Below are 25125 nucleotides of genomic sequence, written 5' to 3'. Positions count from 1 at the left end.
CAAAACAGGGGGGTGGAAAGTCTGTGCGTCTTATGGAGCGAAGAAAACATTATATTTTCCTGTTTTCTTCTCCTAAAATTTGGTGCGTCTTATGGAAAGGTGTGTCTTATGGAGCGAAAAATACGGTAAATTCTTAAGTATCCCAAACCCACATGTCCCATGGATCTGGAAGGTGGGAGTTACTCCATGAGCAACAGAAGCCACTCAAAGTAGAGATCTAAATGCTGCAATCCCTTTTCCCTTATACTTCCAGTTTAACTTCCTAGTTCTAATGCACATATTCACATCCAATAAAATGTTAATATCTCATTCCTTCAAGAAACTGAGCAGACAACTCACAAGATTCATGAGTTTCAGTCCTTCTAAAAGTTTGCAGTTTTTATTCTTCAATCTATGTGCTTCATCAATAATGACACAGCGCCATTCAATAGCATTGAGTTCTGGACAGCCACCAAGAATCATTTCAAATGTGGTAATTATGGCCTGGAACTTGTATGTCCCTCTAATGATGCGACCCTAAAAAGAGCAACAAAAAAAAAAAAAGTTACACCATTTAGCCCAGAACCTTCAGTTCTTGACTGCCCCTGCAGGTGAAGATTAAGCCAAGACAATTACAGGGCTTGTTAGTATTTGTGGGAAGGGCATGTGTCTGGTAAAAGACATAGTAAAAGCATTTGCTATTGCTCAGATAGACTACTACAAGTAGCTTACACATAACACAGAAGTGAGAGGAAGCAAAGCAATGAAAAACAGAGAAGCAAAATCTTAACGGTCTTCATCCAGCGCCATCAGCATGACAGCTAGTCTCTGCTTGCCTAATTTTCATCTCGTACACTGTGATGTAACATGCAGAAGCAGTTCACACATCACTGGTGATTCCCAGTGCTTCAAAATGAGAATCAAAATGGACTGTCAAATAGAATGTTCAGAGAAGGAAATCATAAAATGAATCAATGGCCTTATTGATTTGCTACATAGACTCCAGTAAGGAACGTTACCTGTGAATCCCTGAAATACATCTCATACTGCTGTATCATCTGCCTACTAATCATACTCCCATGATACACCACCACATTAAGATCGGTCCACGTGCGGAACTCTCTTTCCCAGTTTGCTATGGTGGAAAGTGGAGCAATGATCAAGAAAGGTCCTCTTATACCAGTCAGGAGAATTTCAAAGAGGAATGTTATTGACTGGATGGTTTTGCCAAGGCCCATTTCATCGGCTAAAATGCAGTTTTGTCTGAAAGCACAAAAGGATTTATTACTAGGGCAACAAACAGACACACACTGAGGACAACTTTAAATCATTAATCCTAAGAAATATTAGAGAATTCTGTCTTCCAAGTAAAGAGCGAAATTAAGTTACAAGGTTTCCCCCCAATTTGTCTATTTTCCTGAGGCACAGAAATGCTCCCACACAGAAAGGACTAAAACAAGACAGTTTAGTAACACACAGTTCTATGCAACATATTCCATGGTTTTTTTCCATTTCAATCATCTCCTTTAGAACAGTGCCATCAAAACTGTTTTAAGTGGCCAAGATAATAAGACGAGCCACACATAAACACACCAAAGGCCTCCAGAGCACAGACAAAGTTCTGACTCCTGTCCTCTGAAGATGCTGACCACAGAGACTGGCGAGACGTTAGGAAGAAAAACCTCCAGAACATGGCCAAGCAGCCTGAAAAACCTACAACCACCAAAGGCCACCTAGTTCAATTCTCAATTCATATTCAACATAGCTTGAAGCCACTATTCCGACCCCTCCTCCCAAGGCAAAGTACGCACCTGTTATACCAGTTGAAAAGGAGCCAGTTGAGCCCTTCCAACTGGTATTCCCTGAGTTGGTTGCCATTTTTATATTCCCTGGACAATTCTATTTTCTTCCATGAATTAGGAGGAGGCCGGTCCTTGGAAATAAGAAATATATATATATTTATATATAAATTGAGCTCTCCTTACACCCTTTTCCATTTGAAGAATAGAAGTGCAGAAAGTTGAAACGTTGGATGGGCACACAGAGTTATTTGTTGTTAAAAATAAACAGGCTCTCCACAAATTAATCATATATATATATCTACTTTAAATGAAACTTCAGAATTAAAGCTAGATAAAACATTTAAAGGATTATGTTATAACAACACAAAATTTTTCTGCTGTGGCTCTTCACTTCCTTGGCTCTTTCCTAGAATGCCTACGGGCTCACAGTTCACACTCTATGGGTCAAATTCAGTTCTTAGTCTCAGCTTGAGGAGGTCTACTGAATCTGTGTGTTGTGTTGACTAAATGAATCCCGTTCATTCAATGGGTTTACTCAGCTGAGACTTACACATTACACACAGATGTATACTTGGGTCATCATACAGTTATTTATGAAATACAACCTCTTCAGGGCAAAAACATTTAAAAATAAACAAATGATTAGTTATATTTTTTTCCTCACTGATTAATTTCAGGTCCCACTCAGACAATGATTATACTACATACTCACCTTCACAGACCAGGAACACAGCTCTCTATCTTGCACAGAAGGGGTGAAGATGGATTACCACTCTGAGTTTCAGCTGAATTAAGATATGCAATAGGAGGGGGCTGGTCACTCCTCCTCGCAATTTCTTTTAGAAGTGTGATTACTTATCTATATTTATCCTTACCAGTCGCCTCGAATCAGGCCTTAAAGCTTGCAGCTGTTCAAACTCTTCTATTTTTCCTTGATCTACATCTTCCTTTAATTCCCATGTGCTGTCTTCATATGGCAATGAGCACCATTTTACTAAGTAGTAAGTGACAGGCTGCAGTGGGGAAAAAATAACTTATAAGATAGAATTTCACAAGTAAAATAGCTAACAAATCATACTGTTACACTAAACCATAAACTAGGCAGATAGAAGTTTAGAATAAAGAGCTCCTCCATTTCTAATACTGTGATTATCTGGCACCAGTGCTCTACTACCTTTAATTTAAAAACCTTCCTCACTTTTTATAACAAAATTAAGTAAGGTACAATAAATAAATAAATAAATAAATAAATAAATAAATAAATAAATAAATAAATAAATAAATAAATAAATAAATAAATAAATAAATAAAGTGGGGTCTTGACTTAAGAACCGCTTGAGTTAAGAACATTTTGACTTAAGAACCACTCTCATAGGAAAATATTGATTTGACTTACATACTTAGATTTGAGTTAAGAACTGAAAAAAACCACGTGGGAGGCAGGGAAAGTGCAAAATTTCAGTTAACTGTTGGCCAGTGAAAAGGGTGCCTGTCTGCTTCCTCACTCCTCCCAGCGTTTAGAGAGTGGATTGGGAGACAGTCTTCGGACTGCCTGGTACTGGACTGTATTTTCCCTGCCTTCCCTGAACCTTTCTTGACCTAAGAAAAAAAGAAACAAAATATCCCCCTCTAGTGGTCGAAGGCAGAATAGCAGCTTCCCATTAGTTTCTATAGACATAAAAGAGCAGATACGGATCAAATGGTTTTCAATGCATTCCTATGGGAAATGCAGATTTGACCTGAGAACTTTTTGACTTGAGAACCGCCTTCCAATACGGATTAAGTTCTCAAGTCAAGACCCCACTGTAAATAAATAAATAAATAAATAAATAAATAAATAAATAAATAAATAAATAAATAACTAAATAAATAAATAAATAAATAAATATTAAGAAAAGAATTAATGACCAATTAGAACTGGGACAGAATGAAGAGCACAGCAAAATAAAATTAAAAAAAAGAATAATAAAGAGTGACTGAATTTAAGAAGTATTTGTGGAAAGCTACAATTTTATAGCACTAAAGGGAAAGAAAAGAAACTAGTCATCTTGAATATTTAGATACAGTATATCCGTAGCAGGTAACAGTTCACTCTAATTTTCTGTCCCACTGTGCAGCAGCCTTGCTCCACGTGTCAGAGAGTGGGCGGGGCTTCATTCAAAATGGGAAGTAAACCGGCTGCCGGTGCACACAGATGGAGCTCTGGGCAAGCGTGCACACACAGCTTAAAGAGAATATTGCCAACAACACAGAACACACAAGATTAATTGGTTTTCCTTGTGCCCCAGATTCAAATTAAACATATAAAGAGGACCCCCTAAATATTTTTGCCTGGTTTATAGTAATTTCTTATGGCACTACCCTCAACTTCATATTCCTAAAATGAATTTCCCCCTGTTTCCTTCTCCAGATTCATATAGAGCTGACTCTTCCCCTTTTCTTGCTTCTATTACTTCTGGTTTTATGTCTTCAATCAGCTGCCTATATTTGAACATGTACCACACATTTTGTTTACCTTGTTACATTTGTTCTTAAGGTTCAGGGAAAGTTATGATTGGAAGACTGACACACAAGAATTCTGAAAGGGTGTTTTAGCTTATATATGATTATTTTCAATCAGATCCGTACCTCACCAGTGTCCTTATCTTCACAAAAGGATACTTCTAACACCCGATCGACTTCAATATAATCAGGATTAAAAGGCTCTTCTTCCATCTGAAATTGAGGATATTTTGATAATACCTTTATTAATACTTAACTGCTATAACTAACTTTGGGGCAAGGTTCAGCTTTAGAACAATATAAATCCGCATCGCTGCAGATCAATAATTCTTCAAGATTTACTTGTAATATCAAACTAAAAAGAACAATAATCACTCAGTCATTTGATAAAATTCCTAAGAACAATATTGTTGCTATGTGCCGGAACACAATACAGTGATGCCTCAACTTACGAATGTCCCAGCTTACGACTGTTTCGAGTTACGACCAACTCAGGCCGCAAAATTTTGCTTCGACTTGCAAACGGAGCTACAAGTTACAATCAAAAAAAGGCAGGGGAAAAAGGCGGGGAATTCAAATTGCTAACCATTGGTCGGCGAAGAGGCTGCTTCTTTGTAGCTCTTTCGCCCCAACGGTTAGAGTGCGATCGGAGGAGGCTTCGGACTGCCTGGTGCTGCTTTCTGCTTCTGAGTAAGTACATTTACAGGGTTTTGCAAAGTGGATTTGGGCTGGGGGGGTTATGTTTCTGTGCTGTGATTTTTGTGTGTGTTTTGGTGTGTTTCTTTTTTCAGCCCCAGCGCCTTCTGATGGGGCTTGCTCTGTGGTTTATTTTGGGTTTTGTTTTTTTCAGCCCCTGCGCCTTCTGATGGGGCTTGCTCTGTTGTTTATTTTTGGTTAAAAAAAAATTTAGCCCTAGTGCCAAGCTGGGTGGTTTTATTGGGGTTTTTTTGTTTGTTTGTTTTTGCAGGTTTTGGGGGGTAATTTTTTTGGGGGTGCTGGAACGGATTAATCACGTTCTAATTTCCTATGGGAAATGGTGCTTCGACTTACGACCATTTTGAGTTACGTCCCTCTTCTGGAACGGATTATGGTCGTAAGTCGAGGCACCACTGTATTAGTATTCCATTATTTTAAATCCAAAAATGCCTTTTCATTCAATGACACACAGGCACACACACACACACAAAGAGAAAGACTCAAAATGTGGCAGCAAACTGAACAGAAAAAAGTGTGTGGGACTGTGGTAGTCAAGATTTTAATTAGCACAGTTGGATTTTGCTTTGCTTTTTACACATACTCACATCTGCAAAAAAATGGGCTCTCTGTGCTTGCCTCAGCTTGAAGCGTTTGATTTTCTGCTGGATCCTTTTATCCTTTAGAAGCTGTTGTTCCGTGGCCCATTCACAATGAAGGTATGAGCTGGAATTACGGAAGAGTATGTTAGCACACTGGGGCAAGCATGGATTGCTGTATTCATTTCATCACGTAGCCCTAGCAACATCAGATGAACCCTGCAGGTCAATTTCTCATGCATTATATTCCAGCAATTTTATTTGGGGTGTGTTTAGTCACCCTGAATGTTGGAATGAAGCCAAAATACAAATCTGCCTAAGGAAACTGATGAATAAAGGAATCTTATTTTAAAACTGAATCTTTTAAAATACAGTACGCATAAGCAAAGTTACAGATACAGGCCAGAAGTCATAAGCAGGTTTGCAATACTTAGTTCTACCTGCTAATCACTTCCACTAAAGAAAACTCTAAACGTTCAGAGGATGTCCGGAATTATAACTATCAAATTCTACCTACCTGTTTTGAAAACCTAGTAATAAAGACATACTGCTATTGCAAAAAGGTTAGAAAAGAAAAACCCATCCATTATGTGCAAACATCTTTCAAATACTCTTGGGACTATGGTCAAGTCAAAGCATCAAACAAGAAAAAAATGCAGTTCCATTAAACCATCAACTTAATCACTGTACTTACTAGTTTTTGTATTTAACAAAAAATTCCTCTACTTCCATTGTCACTCCCCCAGGAATCTGAAAAGATACACAAAATTCTGTTAAAAGATTTATTCGTTTATACTTTTTAGTAATTGCAAACAAAACCCACAACCTTATATTTACTCACTTCCTTCTTAATAATCCTGGATGACAGGATTTTATCTACAATTGCGGCATCTTCTTCACTTGGGTTTTCCTAGATAGTAGAAAAAAGAAAAGATATATAAATCTATCCTGAACTCAGATGTTGACAGATGATAAAATTCTGATACATGAGTAAGGAGTGAGATATAAAAGAAATACAAACCAGCACATTTAGTCCCTGATATTATCATCCAAATTTACAGTTGTAGCCATTAATTTTTGTCATTTTGGAACAGAGAAGTCTTTATCCGCATCAGGATATAGGGAACTTACAGAGTTCAAGGCACTACACGTTCTCCCTCCCCCCTGCACCTTGAATAGGCAAGCCTGCCCTGCCTTGAATTTGTACTTTTTACCTAAAAAGGCTCCTGTGCCCTGTAGGTTGTGTCAGCAAAATTTCTGCTATGTCCTTCTCCTTCAAAGCCTGTGTCATCCTATTTTTCAGAACTGAAGGGATTGAAATATTTCCATTCATGGGAGTGGGGGGTGGGGAAAAGATCAACCTGGGCTTAACATAGGATAGGGAGTGTATGTAGCACAAATGATACCCTAGTCAGCTAGAGAACATGAGGGGGCTTTTTTGGATTAAAAAAAAATTTAAAAGCCGGTGTGGGGATGCTTTGGGGAGGCCACTGGTACTTGAGGGGACATTCTTTCAACATAAAATCATTGCATTCTTATACTATTAACAGTTAACTCAGCCAAAAAAAATTACTAAAACTCTGCATGACAACAAAATCCGTGCAGATGCTCTTCTTGGCCTTTTGTCCAAGATCTAGTGTAAATTTACAGATTCTCTGAAGTGGACAACCCAGCCCATCTACGGTTCCTGGTGTACCACTCCACCAAATACTCATATGGGTGGAGGAGCTGTGTACATGCATACAGGAGCATATAATGCTCATATAATGCACCCAGCACTGTTCCTTCATAAGGACTGCTTATGAGGTCAGATCATGAGGAATACCGGTTTGATGGACTGCACTCTTACGATTCTACATTCCTGACTCTCTGATCTGAACTGTCTTAGATGACATGGTTTGAAGGAGCTTAGTCATCCAAGTCACACACTAACCGGGTAGCGCAGCATGGAAGACACTGCCTCAGGCAATGTCGTCCACTTATGGCAGCATGGGAGATGTTGCCTCGGGCAAAGTCACAACAGTAAACTGCACAGAATTTAATGGCAAATGATAACTGCATTGTCTTGTACTGCCTCTGTGTAACTTGAGAAAGCACCTTGTAAACATTAACTTTGAAGTTAAAGACAGAGAATTGCAAGATATAAACTCAACAAAAAGAACTTTACTCACTACAAATAACTGTAAAGGCTGCTCAGCAGGCAAAGGGGCAGGGTTCTTTTTTATTTTCACCGAAACTTTGGCTTCTTCTTCAGATTGTTTCCCTTCGCCTTCTTCTGCATATTTCTTCCGTTTAATTTGTCGATTTGATCTTCTTTTCTAAAACAGAAAGGCATACAATACCTGAAATAACGTTTGGATCAACATCTGCAAAATATTTCTGTGGGTGGCGGATATGGATGGGAGCAAGCTGTTAATACACATAACATGTTTCTTAAAATGGTAATTCTGTATACCTGAGAGGTCTCATTTTTGAATGGTTGCTGGGTAGTCTGCTTAGTGTCAGACATTTCATCTGAAGATTCATTTTTCCTCTTCTGCTTTTTGCCCAGAGTAATAATAAGCTTGCTGTGTCGAAACAAAAATAAAATAAATAAAACAAAAGACAGCATTAAGTCAGTGCACAAATGGTGAGTCCTTTTGTATTTAAGGAGAGCACTACAGTATTTAAATAGGGGCCAGAATCCTACTGGGTAAGTATGCTGGTACAAGGGCAATGGTGTAAACTGCAGAAGCAACTCGCCATTAGTTAATAAAGTGGCACTTGTATTCCTTGTCACATACCAGACACACGAGTTTCTGTTGATGAGGGATACAAGAAGCAATCCCCTAAGCAACAGCAATTTGCAGCTGCAATTTATGCCACTGGACTAACTAATGCCAGCAGAACTAACTAATAGGATTTTAGCCATTTCATCCTAATCCTGCTGTGACTTTTTAACCAAAGTTTAAAAATTCACTTTTCCAGTCTGGGAAATTGTTTGCTTAAGTGAACAAAATATAAAGTAGGTGAAAATCTGCCTGGAACTTCTAATTATTTGAAATGGTAAGAAGAATTTATTGATACGTAGCATGATTATTTTTTTAACACATGGTCCACAGTATAAAATGTTCAGGTTGACAGGAATTTTGAAACACGAAGAAGTACAATAAACATTTCAGCAGCAGCAACTGAGAATGACTACAGAATTGCAGGGTAGATTATATTTCTAATGCAACAGTGCTAATTATTTCTGAGTTTATACTCAAAGGGTTATAGCAAAAGGAGCAATATTAGTATCATTCCATCTGGTTTTAATCAGAGGGCTGCAAATACATATAATTTTCCATATCTAAAATCTGACAAGTACTGCTTTTCAAGGCATTCTCAAAATAATCATGAAGTGATTACAATCAAACCCAAATTCTGATAAAGAGATGTCCTTAGATGCATGCTTTACATAATATAGATTTGATAATTATATACTATGTAACAGTGAGAGAATTGCTCTAGAACGGGATTTCTCTCGCTTCACAAATCCTGTCTCCCCCACCCCCACCAAGCCTTGGTCTTATTCATTTGCTGAAATTACTACATGTTGAAAAATAAACATGACCAGTCACTGGAAGATAATTAATAGTAGCGATAGAGGGCTGACCAAACAAATTTTCAATTAATCATATGTAAATGATGTAACAGAAATGTCTAGATAAAACTGGCTTACTTACATGATGCACCCACTGAACTGTAGTCAGATTATGGATAATATTACAATTAAGCAGCAAGCTGCAGTTCTTATAAAATTCAACCACTGACAATGTTAAAGCTTCGTTGTACTTGGAATATGTAGAAAAAATAGATTGTTCTGCAATTTAACAAGTGGACACCATTTCATTACAAAATGGTTTATGCTGGGTATTTCAGGATAGTACTGCACACCTCAACTCCTCAGATGAAACTAGAATTTGCACTTCATGGGGAACACACACAGTCTTCATACCAGAGGCTGGAAAACAGCATCGGCACTGACATTCTATATGGAATTGGGATGCTCCATATTAACATTAAAATTATTTGAAGAATCAGGATAAACACCTTCTAAGACAGGCATATATTTTTTTGGGCAGAAATCACAACACACAAAATAACTGTGGAGTACAATGCTGACAGTAATGTCTCCTCAATGTCTGTTTGCTTATATCTTGTACTAACTCGTACTCTCGATGAACAGGTACTTTTGTTATTGCTCTCCAACTTGTATTCATCAGACTACTGAACAGGAGAAGCAGCTACATTTTAACATGGCCCACGTCAGAGAATAAGTTTTCCTGCCCTATTCTATGCTTTCATAAATTAGATATAATGGATGAAATGTGTATATAAAGTCTCTAGTGAAGACCTCCTATATTCTCATTCCAAACTTGCCATTTTGGAATGTATGAATACGAAACTGAATCTAAAAGTGTCTGCACAGTTCCCATATCACTTATATCAAGTTCTCATCGTAAGGGCTGTCACACTGAATAGACATGAAAAACAAATTGCATTATATGTATTATCTAGACGTGGGTAGAGCAGCTCAAACTGGCAGAACACAGGGTGACAATTTAAAATGAATTAGGCTTGTAAAAAATTTTGATCAGAGAGTCACAGAGTTGAAGAGCTGGAAGAGAGTGCAAACATCATCTAGTCCAACTGCCTTCCTGTGAAGGAAATTCACACCTAAAGCATCCCCGTGTCCAGCTAACCTCTAAAAATATCGAATGAAGGAAGTCCACTATCCTCCGAGACAATTCATTTTACTGGTCTCACCACTGAGACAATCTTCATAATGTTTAGTTGAAGTCTTGTGTCTTATCATTTGAAGAAATCCATTGGTGCTCTTTCACAAGTTTGTTCCACCTTCTACTGGTTTGGTCCCCCTTCAAGGTTGTTCCATCTTCCACATGACAGATCTTCAAGATGGCTATCATAGTTTTTAATCTTCTCTTCTCCAGGCTAAAACACACCACTTCCTTGACATTGTGATTTAATTTTGAGACCCTCTGCCATCACTGCTGCCCTCCTCTGCACACATTCCAGTTTACTGATATTTTTATTAAACTGAACATGAAGTGAACATGATACTCCAGATGAGGTCCAAGCAAAGCAGATGTGCTATTACTTCTCTTGCTCTGGAACATTAGATTTCTGTTGATGCAGCCTAGAATTTTCTTTTAATGCTGCTGCTGTATCATGATGCTGACTCATGTTTACCCTGCTTTCTACCAAGGCTCATGGAATCATTTACACACATATCACTCAAGCCAGCTGTCACCTAACTTTGATTTTTATTCTGCCTAAATTTAGAATTTTACATCTATATCTGTTGAAATTCATTTTATTCAAACGCTGAAGCTTCCTTCACTGAACTGACATATCTAAATGATGATGATGATATTGTGCTGCATCCAATTCCAACTCCTATGTTTCTTCTCTTTCTTCAACTTATTTTCCTGTTAAGAATCTGTACTGTTCATGTCATTCCGTGACTGGAGCATTTTAGCCTTCCACACACTGTGGATTTTATTATTTTTTGGGCTTTAGCCATTTGATTTAGTACTTCTACCTTGATCATCCTCTTGGTCCAATACATTCTTGGCATTCTGTGATAAAGCCACATGTAATTCAAATGTGTCTAATATTTTTTTTCCTATCCCTTTTCTGGGCCATAGTGAGGAAGGGAGATGCATAGCACTGAACAATGTGCATTCTCAAAGCCAATTTAAAGTTTTTGTTACCTATCACATCCTCCTTTAGCTTAAAGAAGCTGTAACAAGATTCCTCTGTTTTGTACTTTTCTTATACCACTATGATTCCACTCTCATTTAAACAAATTCCAAGAAACATGTATTCATCAACATGTTCCACATTTAAATACAGTTCTTGGGCTGTTTGTTTGTCTACCAGACCATCTAAATTGCCAGCTAGTGGTATTATATTGTCACACATCTAAAGCTGTTGATAACCTCTCAGACCACAATGATACTGTCTCTTGAACTCACAAGCGCTTATCTAAATACATTCTTGGACATTCCATTCAGAGTAGGAGGAAGTAAAACCAACGTAAAGGATCAGAGATCTCTTACCAACTCTCCTTAGACTGAAGAAGCTATCTGGATGAGTAGTGAAACATTTCAACCTAATAAGAAAGAAGTCCAGTTGCCATGACTCAACTCAAAGTGGTGAGATCAACCATCTTTGTCATATTTCTCTTTGTACCTTTATGTCCTCTGTCATCCTAGATTTGACTCTCACAGTAGCTTCTTGTTGCCAGAACAGGTTGCAAGTTATATCAGTTTGTCTTGTACTAAAACCTTTGCTTATCAAAAACTCAGTTACCTTGCCCTTTTGGACTTTGCCAAAAGCTTTTATGCTAACCTATAAAACAAGCAGCCGTACCTCTCTTCATGGCACATCACCCTACAAGTACTGTATATGTAGGCAAATTGTTTTTGTTTAGTCATTAAGTCATGTCCGAGTCTTCGTGACCCCACGGACCAGAGCACGCCAGGCCCTCCCGTCTTCCACTGCCTCTTGGAGTCGGGTCAAATTCATGTTGGTAGTTTCAATGACAAATAGTTTGTCCCTAATTCCAAACCTCCTGTGAATCTCAATTATATGTCTCCAACACATTCTTTATACTTGTTAAAAATAATACATGGCAGAATTTACAAGAACCTCTTAAGCAAATGATTTATTAAGATTATCGTTCTGTGGATGTGACAAACATCTGCATTTTTGTTTTCGGGTCATTTAATACAGTTTAATTTTAGGCAAACTTCAGGAATGATTCCTGTTCTGTATATCTAATTAATAATATTCACAAAAGCATCTAAGTCATCATAATCTATTACTGTTAATACTTCTGCAAATACCTAATCAAGCCCAGGGGCCTTATCTTTTTCCCCTCTTTATTTAGCCACATTGCATGTTGGGTTCCTTTATTTCAAATATCAAAGAATTAGACATGCAAGGGTTAGTTCTACACATAAGCAGACAAATGTCACAGTGGGTTGACGAATCCTGCACTATATTGCTGTCCCTTCAAGATGAAGAGACAGGCTTAGCATGGCACTGAAGGTATTTGCCCTTGTAGGAGGAAGATAATTTGAAAATCTCACCAGAGAAATGTAAGGGATACTGTTGTTTTTAAATTTTATTTATTTATTTATTTATTTGATTTATATCCCGCCCATCTGGTCTATATGACCACTCTGGGCGGCTTCCAATGTAACATATATACAATATGTTACCAATGTTGTGCAAATAAATTAAATTCAGATTATGGAACCCTATGAAACAAATATTGAAATCTGGGCATGATGTACAAAGCCATTTTATATTTCTACTCCGCGCTCCTGACTGGACTCAAGCCAAATGTTGCCCATTGTTACTTGCTGATAACTGACTTTCGAAATTATACCCATGCATACAATATAAGGGGATAAATTACACAACACATATATACAAGTCAAAGCATATACAAGCCCACACTTATAACCCAATACTATACTCATTCCAAAATATGCATATAATTCAACTGTAAAAATCAGAATTTAGAAGCTATTGCAGTGAGAGGTATTTTAATAAGCATACCACAAAATGGATTAGCTAACAATGCTAAAAGGTAACCAGGAGGCAAAAAGCCACTCAAAAGTACCCTCCCCATATCATCTACACATCCTCTTCTTTTCATCTACCAATAAGAAGAGAGAAAGAGAGAGAAAGAAAGAAAAAAGAAAGAAAGAAAGAAATTTTGTTCATAACACGACTGCTGCTGCAGCAAGACCAATCTGGCAAGCCTCCACATTGCACATGATTCATCTTGTCAACTCTATGACTCATAATTCTGAACGCACATGAAGGCCATATAGTCCAAACCCATATAAGCTTCCCACAAACATTCTCCATGTTATGTGCCCATACGAAGTACAACTGTTGTGCATGACAGACTACTTGTACTACCCTGTTTCCCCGAAAATAACACCTAACCTGAAAATAAGCCTTAGTATGATTTTTCTGGATGCTCATAATGTAAGTCCTATGCCAAAAATAAGCCCCAGTTAAGTGAAATCCTACCCTCACCATTGTACAGCAACCAGAATAAGATGACATGACTGTATTTGACTAAATGTAGATTGTTGTACATGAAAAAAATAAAACATCCCCTGAAATAAGCCTTAATGCATTTTGAGAGCAAAAATTAATACAAGAACCTGTCTTATTTTTGTGGAAACACGATATAATCTCCATGCATTGCTGTTCATTTCAATCACACCATAGGAAAAACAATTTCTTGGGTTATTCACGGTGTTACCATAAATTTATTGATGCAAGAAGAGGCTATTTATTTTTAAATGAGGTATATTATATGGGGGTAAAAGTGTGAACTGCTGGGTAGATCAGCGGGTTAGATACCTGGCTGCCAGAGGTTGGGAGTTCAATTCCCCACTGTGTCTCCTTGACAAGAGCTGGACTTGATGATCCGTAAGATCCCTTCCAGATCTACAGTTATTATTATTATTAAGATTTCAGTTGTGTCACTTACACTCAACTTCCCATTTTAAAGTGATCTGTTTTCCACTGTTTATTGTCAGAGTTTTTTTCTTGAGAGCAAGTGAACTACTTTTAATGCCATAAAATAGTATTCCCTTATTGGGCCAAGCGTCCTTACAACTCAGTTCTATGAACAGTTAAGCATGTCTCAGCCACTGAATTCTCTGCCTACACTCAGGTTTGGTTTGGTTGAAAACACATTAGTTTACATTTAGAAAACTTGCTTTTGAGTGTCCCTTTGTTACAGCACACATACCACTTCTCTGCAGCATCAAAAAATTTTGTATTTATAGATAAGAGATTATGCAGAGATCTTGCTAATGCCAATATTTTCTTCTCAGGACCTATTAGATCCGTTCTGTCCTCTGTCAAGATCTCTCACAACAAAGACTTTGAACCTGGATTCACCTTGGGACAAATAAATTTGCTTACTTCTCCAAAGAGCACATACTATTCAAGCAGCCCACACCTTGCTTTGCCTTCCTGTTTTTAATTGGTCAGTTCTCTTCTGCCCCTACAAAAATCCCACTTTACACAGGTCCTGAGAAACACCCACTGTATGCTACTTCTAAAAACATATTCTTTATGTTTCTTTCTGGATGGCTAAAATCCTGTTGCTCAGCACAGTAAGTCACACAAGAGCAGGGCCACTAACTCAGTGGGAATTTGATTAGTCAACGCCTCCCATAAGTTCCACTGAGTCAAGTGAGATAACTCTAGTTGCAACTTACTTTGCTAAAGTAAGTCACAAGAAGAGTAGATGCATTTGAATCAATGGAACACACCAAATCCTCATTGATTCAATGTGCCTATTCTAGTGTGACTTCCTATGCTGAGCCAGTGGTTCCCAACCTTGAGTAACCCAAATGTTCTTGGGCTGCAACTCTCGAAAGCCTTCACCACTAGCTGGGCTGCCCAGGGTTTCTAGGAATTGCAGTCCAGGAACACCTGGGTTATCCAAGGTTGGGAACGACTTTACTACGCAACAAGATTACAGCTGAAGTTTTGTATTTTGGCTCTGGTCTATTTCCTTTGAATTGAATTTCCTTTGGCTTCCTGCCCTTAGCTTTACCTCAACACCGCTCACTTGGATTACCCTAACTAGGGGTGAGACTTCATTTGGTTCCTGTATCACAAGTTTGGTATTCCATATTAGTTAAATCACTTCAGTTTGGCAATCAAGTAGCTTCCTCAACAATCCACATGATATTCTTAGCTTAAGTGTCTATTCCTTGCATGAAGAATGACTCTCCAGGGAGACAGAAACACATTTTTGGTACACTTAACACCATGCTAGGTGAACCATGGACTCACATACCCCCTCTCCTCTTTCCTCCTTCAGCATAATAGCTGGATAGTGTGAGTTATAAAATTAGAGTTAATCTTAACAAGGCTTTATTTAAACATACCAGCTTGAAGCACACTTGAATATATTTATCATAAGTACAACAGTAAGGATGAGTAAGTATATACATTTACTTGTGCCTATAACCGGCCTACGTAGAACACATTCTGTGAGAATACATTCCATTTACACCGTTATAACAATATACATTTTCTTTTTAAAAAACAAAGGAGAAAGTTAACAAAATTGCATGCTGGAAATCTATTTGATTACAAACCTCACCCAGGAAGTTTCAATTTATTTATGAAAACAGGTAGGTCTAAAACTAAAGTGAAGGCATTTTGACTCCATACAAGGCATTTCTGACCTGAAATCTGACCCCCCCCTGTCTTTGTAGGAGAACCACAAAAGCTGAAACTTAAAAAAAAATCTGATAAGAGGATGAAAGCCACTAATGATATCATAATCACTTGATCCAAGTTTTCATTCCCGTTTTGAAGACAAGCACTGACGGAACAGGAGTCTGTTGTGCCATACAGAAAAGTTTTGAGGAAGAAGTCACTTCATGATTAAAATGCGACTATTTTTCTCTTTTTTTTCAAAGAGATCCACTTCAGGTTTTGAAAAAGAATAAGGAAAAAAAAACTCAACTCACTCACTAAGGCAAGGTCCTGTGCTTTCCATCACTGGACAAGACTTCTGACCCTCATTTTTCCCCCCTAGCTTCAAAACAGTTCTACATAGAGGGAAGTAGGTTCAGGGCCACAAAAAAGGGGAGCAGACTACCCTGTTTCCCCAAAAATAAGACCTAACCTGAAAAGAAGCCCTAGTATGATTGTTCAGGATGCTTGTAATATCAGCCCTACCCCCGAAATAAGCCCTAGTTAAGTGAAATCCCACCCTCCACCATTGTGCAGCAACCAGAATATGACATGACTGTCCTTGAATATTGTACATGAAAAAAATAAAACATACCCTGAAAATAAGCCCTAATGTGTTTTTTTAAAGTAAAAATTAATATAAGACCCTGTCTTATTTTCGGGGAAACACAGTATATGCGGCCTACATGCCCTGTGTTGCCCACACTTGTAGTGTAGGTAACAAGATGTTCTCAGAATGTGCCTAATTGCTTCCCGGACCCTTCTGAATAAATTCCTCACCATCATGTTTCAACTATTGCAAATGCCCTAGGGCTAGGTTCTCACAAATCTGTATTCTCATATGTAAATCAGTTGGGATTACTTGCACCAAATCATGTGTAACTGTTAGAACAGAGAATTAGGATTCATAAAAGACTCTGTTAGCCTACTTACCCAATCTTTGCTCTCTCTTTAGTTTTTGAAGATGAGCCAGTCTTGGGCTTTTTGCTTTCTTTATCTTTTGGTTTGGATTTAATTTTTCTGCCTTTTTTTTCTTCTCTTCCTTCTGATGAAACACTGGGGAAGTTTTCCGGACTCATTACTCGCGGAATGTTTCGCTCACCTCTTTCTTTTGCTTTTGCTATGGCCTCAGATATTATGCGGTTAGCTTTCTCCTGCTTACTTTCAGATTCCACTTTTTTTTTCTGCTTCTTCTCAGACACAAATTTCACCTGGGTATTCTGCAGCTTAGCATATGTCCCAGAACCATCTGCTTTCTTTGTGGAAGGAGGCTACAAGAAAATGAAGACAGGTTATCTATTTAAGATAGATTTATTGCATCATGCTGAAAATGTGCATTGCATGGCTGTGCATGTTTACAAGAATCCTGGTGCATTCACTGTGGATTTAGTTCCAAATATGCATATACACAATTTTAGCTACGAAGCATAATCCTATGCATGTTCACTCCAAAGCATATCTCACTGGACTCTGTGGGGCCTACATCCTTTCAAATGTGTTTATAAATGCAGCTGAACAGAGAGATAGATGGCGTAAAGACGGAATGAAGTGATCATCTATCTTTTGCAGATGACCAGGGGATCATCTGCCATGACCACAGCACTTAAGGCTTGCATCAGACAAGTGCTCTTTTCCTCCACCCAGTTATTATTCTTTCTTTCTTTCTTTCTTTCTCTCTCTCTCTCTCTCTCTTTATTTCTTTCCTTTTTTTAAAAAAGATTTCCCTCCTGCTGGTTTCAAAAGGAAGAAACCGAGGGGTGTTATCTGCAAGCTAAGGTAACTCAGAGATCTAAATATGAGACTCTTGAGGGAAATGAAGGGGCCTTTGATTTGTCAAATCCAAGGCCTCTTCTGCGTGTCCTTTGGATGGTGTCTCCTGCTAGAAGACACCACTGGCACAGAGCTGTATCTGCAGAGCTTTCCAAGTGTGTATTAGAGTAATTAACACAGACAAGCATTCATCAGAGTTTTCCTCCAGTAATGCCATCCCATCCTGATCATCCCCACCAGGTAGATCTTGGTGTGAGGACTATTTAATCAGATAAAACTAAATAATTATGTGGAAATGCAAAATATATATATATATATATATATATTTAAAGTCAACCACAAATCATATGGAAGCCGGTATATACTGTACTGTTTGTTAAAACTATATTGCTTATGGGAAAAGCCATCCAAAGTTTTCATGTATTCATGATAACCACCATTTAGAAAAAAGATATTGTAGCTTTTAACTAAACCACGGCAAATTAGGCAAGAACTTTTATGTGCAACAAAAAGGGGAAGATAAACAGTTCATCTGGTTTCTTTTAATTACAAATTGCCTTAAAAGCGGTTGCAATTGTAATTTTTATACTCATTTTTATAATAATTCTTAGTAAAAATTGTAGCTAAAATTGTATTATAAAATTTAACTAATTTTTAAATATGGACAACTTTTATCATGATTCTCAAGATCCTCCATTACATGATTTTCATAGTTGGGAATGTTACTAACCTTGTGAAAAGGAGGGGTAGATACACAGAGCCCAATAGATTAGCAGTTGTGACTGGGAAGGGTCCAGTTTCTAATCCGTGTGTGTGGTCGATTATAATGTTATGCCTGTTCCAACTGCATTTATCTACAAGCTCCATTTTACCCTTCTCCCTTTTCAATGCCTGTTTTTCTGTTCTACTTTATTCTAGCTGCAATTTTACATTCATAGGCCTACTCCCCCTGATGAGTATGCACAAAAATATAAGGATAATTTATTAAAGAACTACATATAGTTATTCTCAAGAACTTATCCCTTACATTTTAAAAAGCAATGTAATATTTTCTTTATGGCACAATATTTATTTTTTAAATATTGGGAGCAAACCACAAAGCTAAACAACAGCCATGGTGTACAATTAAAAGGTACAATTAAAAAAAAGATAGACATACTCAGCTTGATGAGCCTTGAAAGCTAAAGATACAGGCCAATTTAGTGATGAAAGAACAGTGGGAAAATATACCAACTTATATAACAGAAAAGTTAAAGTCATAACATAATCTGTGCATAAAGCATTATTCCACAGTCAAACGCAAGAGACAAGCAATACAGGGTTTCAGAATATATTAAGATATTTTACCATTAAAGAATAACGACAAAATAATTTCAATGAGTTACAAAACAATCCTATGTTTAGAATTTCATGTACATTTGATCACAGGAAACAGTTAAACAGTTCCTTTGTTTTGTTATTTCTAAACATACGCAGATAGAAATTCCTCATTTTAGCATAAGCAACTACAGCAGCCTCTCGGAGATCTCATGAAGGACAGTTAAACACACACACACACAAACACGCACACAAACAGAGTAAGGAATGGAAAGAATTTCCTATCCAAGCACACACAAAAAAGGGGGGAGGGGGAGCAGATAATAATTCTGTTCTGTTCTCACCCATAAATGTGCCTCTGACTACAGCATGGGGGAAAGCCAGGAATTTCCAAACACATTTTCAGGCCAAATCCAGTTCGCTTCACTAGATACATTTTTCTATACGTGTCTCATCAAAGCTTAACAGCAAGGCTGCACCACCAAGAAGAAAGCAGGGCTTACGACAGCTAAGTAAAATGCCACCTCAAGGCCTGCAGGCTACAACAAGTCACGAAGACTCGAGAAAACAGCAACAAGCTCAAGATGGCGATGCAGCACGACTCTCATAGCAGCAGCCAGTAATAAGGAAGGTTATTCAATCCCATTAGCCTTTTAGCCCAAAGAACCCCTCCTCCTCCCACTCATTCAAGCTTTCACTTACCCTTCCTCTTGGCCTCTTCACTGAAGACATTTTTGGCATTAGACAAAGGCTTGCCCTCTGATTTTTCACCACCCGAGACAGTGTTCAAGAGAAAAGCATTGAAAGAAGGTTGCTAAATGGCCTGTTTAGCAAGCCAAAAGCCGAGAGACACACAAGCTTCCACAAATATACACTGTGATTTATCAACATATTCCTTCCTCCACAAGCATGAGCCTCCTATTTATCTACTGCAGAAAAAACTGCTGGACTCCCTGGAACAGCAGAAGCCCAACAATAGCGGTAAGCAGATAGCCAGATTCCAACAAAACACAGAAAGAAATGAATGCACAAAGCATCAAAATGCATCAGCATGAATATTAGAGATGTCGTTAAAAATACTGACTCCTTCTGCGGAAGTAGGCCAGCAGATGGTGCTACCAGTTATTATTCCATTAGACTCTGCAATTTAACCCTCAATGGGCTGCTCTTCCCTACATGTGGTATAGCGATTAACCCTTACTCTTCCATCTCCTGCAGCAGTTGAAATTATACTTCTACAGACAGAATACTCAACAACACAGCAAAATTGGACAAGTATTCATTTTTTACACATCTGCCACAGCTTTATAATTTTACTGCATGCATATAACAAAAAATATTTAGAACAAGGACCGGTATACCTAAATTTTTGCTGTTAGAATATATTACTTCTTAGAGTGAAACCTTATCAGATATATTTCCTAGAATTACAGCATGTCTATGAATATGAGGTGGGGGATTTTTCCACCAATATTTAAAACCATGTTTGTCATACACTTTCATCCTTCTTCCATCTCCTTTCTCTTTTGTGATGTTCTCAGGATTTTTGGAATAAGATCTTTCTGGGAATTTTTTTTTCTGTACCAGAAAATGTTACTGTTACTCGTTTTAAAAATGACTGCATAAGATCAGAAGGGAAGAGAAAGGAAGGGGAATTAATCTTAATAATAAAAGGGAAAACAGTAGCTACAAAATGTGTCATACCTGTATGTGTTTAATTTTTTTTAATGGGTTAAGCAACCTAGAGAAAGCCCAAGTTATTAATACGTATCTTCACTCAGTCTGATGCAAACTGTATCTATTTTGGAAAAAGGACTGGAGTTCCCTGTTGGCTAACAGAAAATGACTGCTTAGCAAGGCTAGCTAGAATTTGTGGACCTGCTATGCAAAGCAGGTCCGTATACCAGTGCAACTAGTTCTTGTCCAAAATCCAGACTGATTTAATAAAATACTGTAATCTGCAGATAGCCTGTGATAAGGAATATTTACCTTGGGCATAAATATAAGCCTATGGCTTCTCTCTTTGTTACAGCAGGGTCGTTTGCCTTGATTTACTGGGAGACAGAAGGAGCGGAAGACAGCAGGGGAGACTATTAATGTGTATGGCGTAAGACATGTGGCAAATCTAAGACCTTAAAACTCATTTTAAACATTGTACAATAGTGGTGATACTATGTGTCCACAGAAGATGTTCAAACTGGTAAATCAGAGAACGGCCATCCTTACTTAGGGATCAAATAACTAAAAACAAGGACAATGCTAGAAGACTGTATACAGACAATGTTACTACCAATGTGATGATATACATGTCCATTCAGAAATAAGATCTACAGAATTCAGTGGGACTTCTTCCTAGGTATATTTTAGATTGCAAACTACAGATCAATGGAATGTGGATACACCTACTATTCACCTCATTCCTTTTACCAGAGATATCTCAGTCAGGCACTTGACACAATCATTTGGATCACTTTAAATTAGCTCTAGGTCCACAGCCATATATGGTCTTTGTGGGCCTAGACTCTTTTGAGATATTTACTCCGTTAAGTCCAATTTTAGTCTCAACTAGAGGTGACCAACTGAAATCAATGGGACCTACGTTAACTAACAAGTCCAATATGCAATACAATTAACAGTATGATGTTCTGTCAAGTCAATTCTGACTCCCGTACTTCAGAAACCTTAAAATAGAGTTTCTGAAGTATGGGAGATATCTAAGGGGAGGTTTTATCTGTGCCATCCCCTTGCCCACCCTGGTGATTTTCTACAACTCAGTGGAGATTTTGAGTTCTAGCCCAATTCACTATCCAGTAGACCACACTGGCCCTCCTACTCCAAACATATCCCTAAAGCAATTTAAATTACGAGGCTAAAAAGTTAAAAATTGCATTCCTTTAAAATTGCAATTTGCAGCCACACAACACACTATGAACAATTGGACGCCGATAAAAAATAACAGTAAGCTTTCATTTAAAAAAATACTGATGTAGATAAGATGAAGACACAAAAAGGTATCCCCAATTTCTGCGTAGTCTGCCAATTTCTGCCTGTTATGGGACCCACAAGAAGCCATAGCCTTCTGTTTAAAAAGCTAATTAACAGTTCTAGAAGAATTTGCAGGGGGAATTTACCTTCTGTGTTCAAAAACAGGACTGCTCAAGAAAGTTTTGGGTTTATCTGATGGTTCCCAAACCCCATCTTTCAATATTAAATCAATTTTAAACATGTTTAAAATAAATATTTTATTGCTGCATAGCCAATCAAGCTGTATGCATGAGCAGAGATTAAACCAATCTTACAAAATATTTGGCATCTAATATAAATACAGTACATGTAAACAATCAGAATACCAGAACAGTAATATAAGTACATGTAAACAATCAGAATACTAATATAAGTACATGTAAACGATAATAAAACCATAAAATAGTAATATAACAACAATAAAATAAGCTTTTAAAATAAGTATCAAGTTGTGAAATTAACTTGAAGAGCTTGAGAAGCAAGCAATGAGTTCCGTCTTTCCATGGCTCACTAGTAGTCTGTTGCAACTGGCAGAAGTAAAACTGTACATAAAGGGGAATTGTTCTTGATACTGGTTGTTAGGGTTTAAGATACTGATCCCTCAAATCTGAATACAGAGAGCATTCTGTTAGAAAATGTACCACGTCCTCCATTTTAGAACATCCTGCTGGGCAATGTCTGCCTGTACTATGTTGGTCTGTATAACATCCGTAACAAGTTTGATCTGCATTTAGTTAACTGTTGTCTCAGCTCCTGTGAGCTAATAAGAGACAAATATGAGGGCATCTTTCCAAAAGGCAAGGAAAAGCCTTTGTATATCCTCTTGGAATGGCAACTAACTACAGATGCCATAGTAGTGAGGATATCTATATCATACAATCTTTTAATGATATCTTCTCGGGCTGCCTCAAATCCCCTTCTGTGGAGGGAGGCTAGGGAATAACCAGCATCGATATAACTGTGGATATCTTAGCTGCCCATTTCTTCCTAGGCCAATAAAATAAATATTTATATCAACCAAATTAAAAACAAACTGAATAAATAATGAAAACATGTGTTTTCTATTTTGCTTCTTTTTTTAACTTCAGGATTTCATCTCCCCCACCAAATGTTTTGCTTTCCACTGTAAATACCATGAGTGCATCTAAGGAACTGGAAATATATGGTAGAAATAAAAGCATTTTATAAATGTTAATGAATTAGTGAAAAACTTGCTCCGAATACCATGTACTGCAAACTAAGAGGAAGCAAAGGCTATTTAGCATGGGCGCAGAAAGACCATGATGAAGAATAGCAGTCTACCTTAACTGAGTAGGGATGCCACAGAAACTACAGCCTAATTAGAGGTAATGACAATAATGCAAATCATGTTTTTTTGTTTTTGTTGTAAGTGGTTCTGGGCTTGGCACACCTTCACAAGAACGCTCTCCCATTTGAACCCACCTGTTTTTAAGCCTATCATGGTCACACAGCATTGTACACATTCCAACAAATTACAGATACCATTCTCAAACTATGCTACCCAATCTGTTTAACACTATTTGAATTGACAAGTCAGTAATATCCACATGCCATTTCAAATCTGATTTGACAAAACAAAATAATTCAGGCAATTTCAAACATAAAGATTTTCTGTTAACTCATCGTTCATAATTAACTCATTAAGTGCAGAATATACCTGAATAAACATGCAGAATAATCACAATAAATTTACTAAGAAGTAATTTCTATTGAATTTAATGAACTTTCTCCCTGGTGTGTTTAGGATAGCAGTCTTAATTAGGATAAGTTAAAGGTAGTTGTTGCCTTCTTATTGGCCTTCTTGAACCAGGTCTGCAAGCAGCATACACATATCATAGATTTTCACAAAATGCAAGAAAAAATGTCAAACACCTCAGTCAAGTTTCATTTATCAAGAATGTTAACAAGAACGGCTACTAAATATTAATGCTAGCTTGTTAAATAGGAGACAGATTATTAGGAGCTGATTTGTATCTCACAATAAGCTATGACTTAATCATTACGGAAATAAGCCAGAACGCCGCCCAGGCCAAATACTATTTCTCTTTTCCTCCTCTAGTATGGCCAGAACCTGTCATTTTAACCAAACCTAAGAGACCTTCAGTAATCTTAACTACAGATAGTGAGAAACCAACCACATTCAAACCAAGAGACATGAAGCTGGCTTGTTTCTACAAACTATAGTTTGTACATTAACCACAGTGCAGTATTCAAATACTGTATAATGCAAGATAAATAAAAAATTAAAGTAAAAACCTGCAATCTTTTCCCTGTGGTCAAGTCAGAGGAGGAGGTGACATGATTAAAGACATGTTGTGATTTGCTTTCAGTATTATAAACCAGTTTATCATACTATTTGAAATGGCACTTTTTTTACCCAAGTGCACAGTTTTTACCCAAGTGCAGTATTGAGTTTAAATGTGGGGCCATAGGTTTTTGGTGGATTTTAATTGCTGAGAAAAAACGGGGTATCTATATTTGGATGGTGAAAGTTGTGTATATTTTAACTTTTTTTTTGTAGTGTTGTCCAGTTTTACCTTGGGGAAGAGCACCTCATTTCGTTGCACCCACTTGTGAGCGCAATGACAAATAAATTTCTTATGTCTTATGTCTTATGTCTTAAAGTTTCAGAAATATACCCTTCTACTAAAATATTTTACATTTCTAACACCGTAAAAGATTGGTATATAGTGTTTAATAACTTAGTCTGGTTTTGATCCTATCATCCATTCCTTATATACTGCAGTTACCCATGAATTTCATCCTATTTCTCTCCCCACACCATTGCTTCCTGGAAACCACTTCCTGTTTGTTCTGTGCTTTAACTAGGCACACAGGAGACCAATCATATGAAAGCTACTGTTAACAATGTTACAAACAGCTATGATGTCACCTGTCCTTCAAGGTTTAGGCTGGAGTGTTAACATCCAATGGTGGTCGGAAGGCGGGACATCAGGGGGAGGAGCTGGGATATATAGGGGTGTGTATGTGTGTGAGGGGAGATCAGGATCTGTGAGTGTTGAGATGAGATAGTGATCAGATTGTGTGGAGATATGAGTCTGTGTGAGCTAGAGCCTTTCTTTATGTAATTACCTGATTTATTTGTTATACCAATC

The 25125-nt window shown here is 37.6% G+C and overlaps 1 protein-coding gene across 11 annotated transcripts in view; it reads right to left on the bottom strand.

Annotated features, from left to right (window-relative positions):
- The window catches only part of CHD9 (chromodomain helicase DNA binding protein 9), a 71257-nt gene that overhangs the window by 26780 nt on the left and 19352 nt on the right, over positions 1-25125 (bottom strand). For 6 of the 11 annotated variants that reach the window (XM_072980463.2, XM_072980465.2, XM_072980464.2 and 3 more), the window contains 11 exons: positions 16811-17148; positions 8031-8142; positions 7747-7893; positions 6417-6485; positions 6270-6325; positions 5585-5702; positions 4410-4496; positions 2657-2794; positions 1791-1912; positions 999-1242; positions 340-516 (listed from right to left, as the gene is read on the bottom strand). In XM_072980463.2, the coding sequence (XP_072836564.2) occupies positions 340-516; positions 999-1242; positions 1791-1912; positions 2657-2794; positions 4410-4496; positions 5585-5702; positions 6270-6325; positions 6417-6485; positions 7747-7893; positions 8031-8142; positions 16811-17148 (1608 nt within the window). The other 5 variants (XM_020800061.3, XM_072980468.2, XM_072980472.2 and 2 more) reach the window with 4 other exon arrangements.

The sequence above is a fragment of the Pogona vitticeps genome, chromosome 10, assembly GCF_051106095.1.
Source record: "Pogona vitticeps strain Pit_001003342236 chromosome 10, PviZW2.1, whole genome shotgun sequence".
NCBI classification, from domain to species: Eukaryota; Metazoa; Chordata; class Lepidosauria; order Squamata; family Agamidae; genus Pogona; species Pogona vitticeps.
The sequence above is the reverse complement of the archived record's forward strand: the minus strand, read 5'-3'. Positions and strand labels throughout refer to the sequence as shown.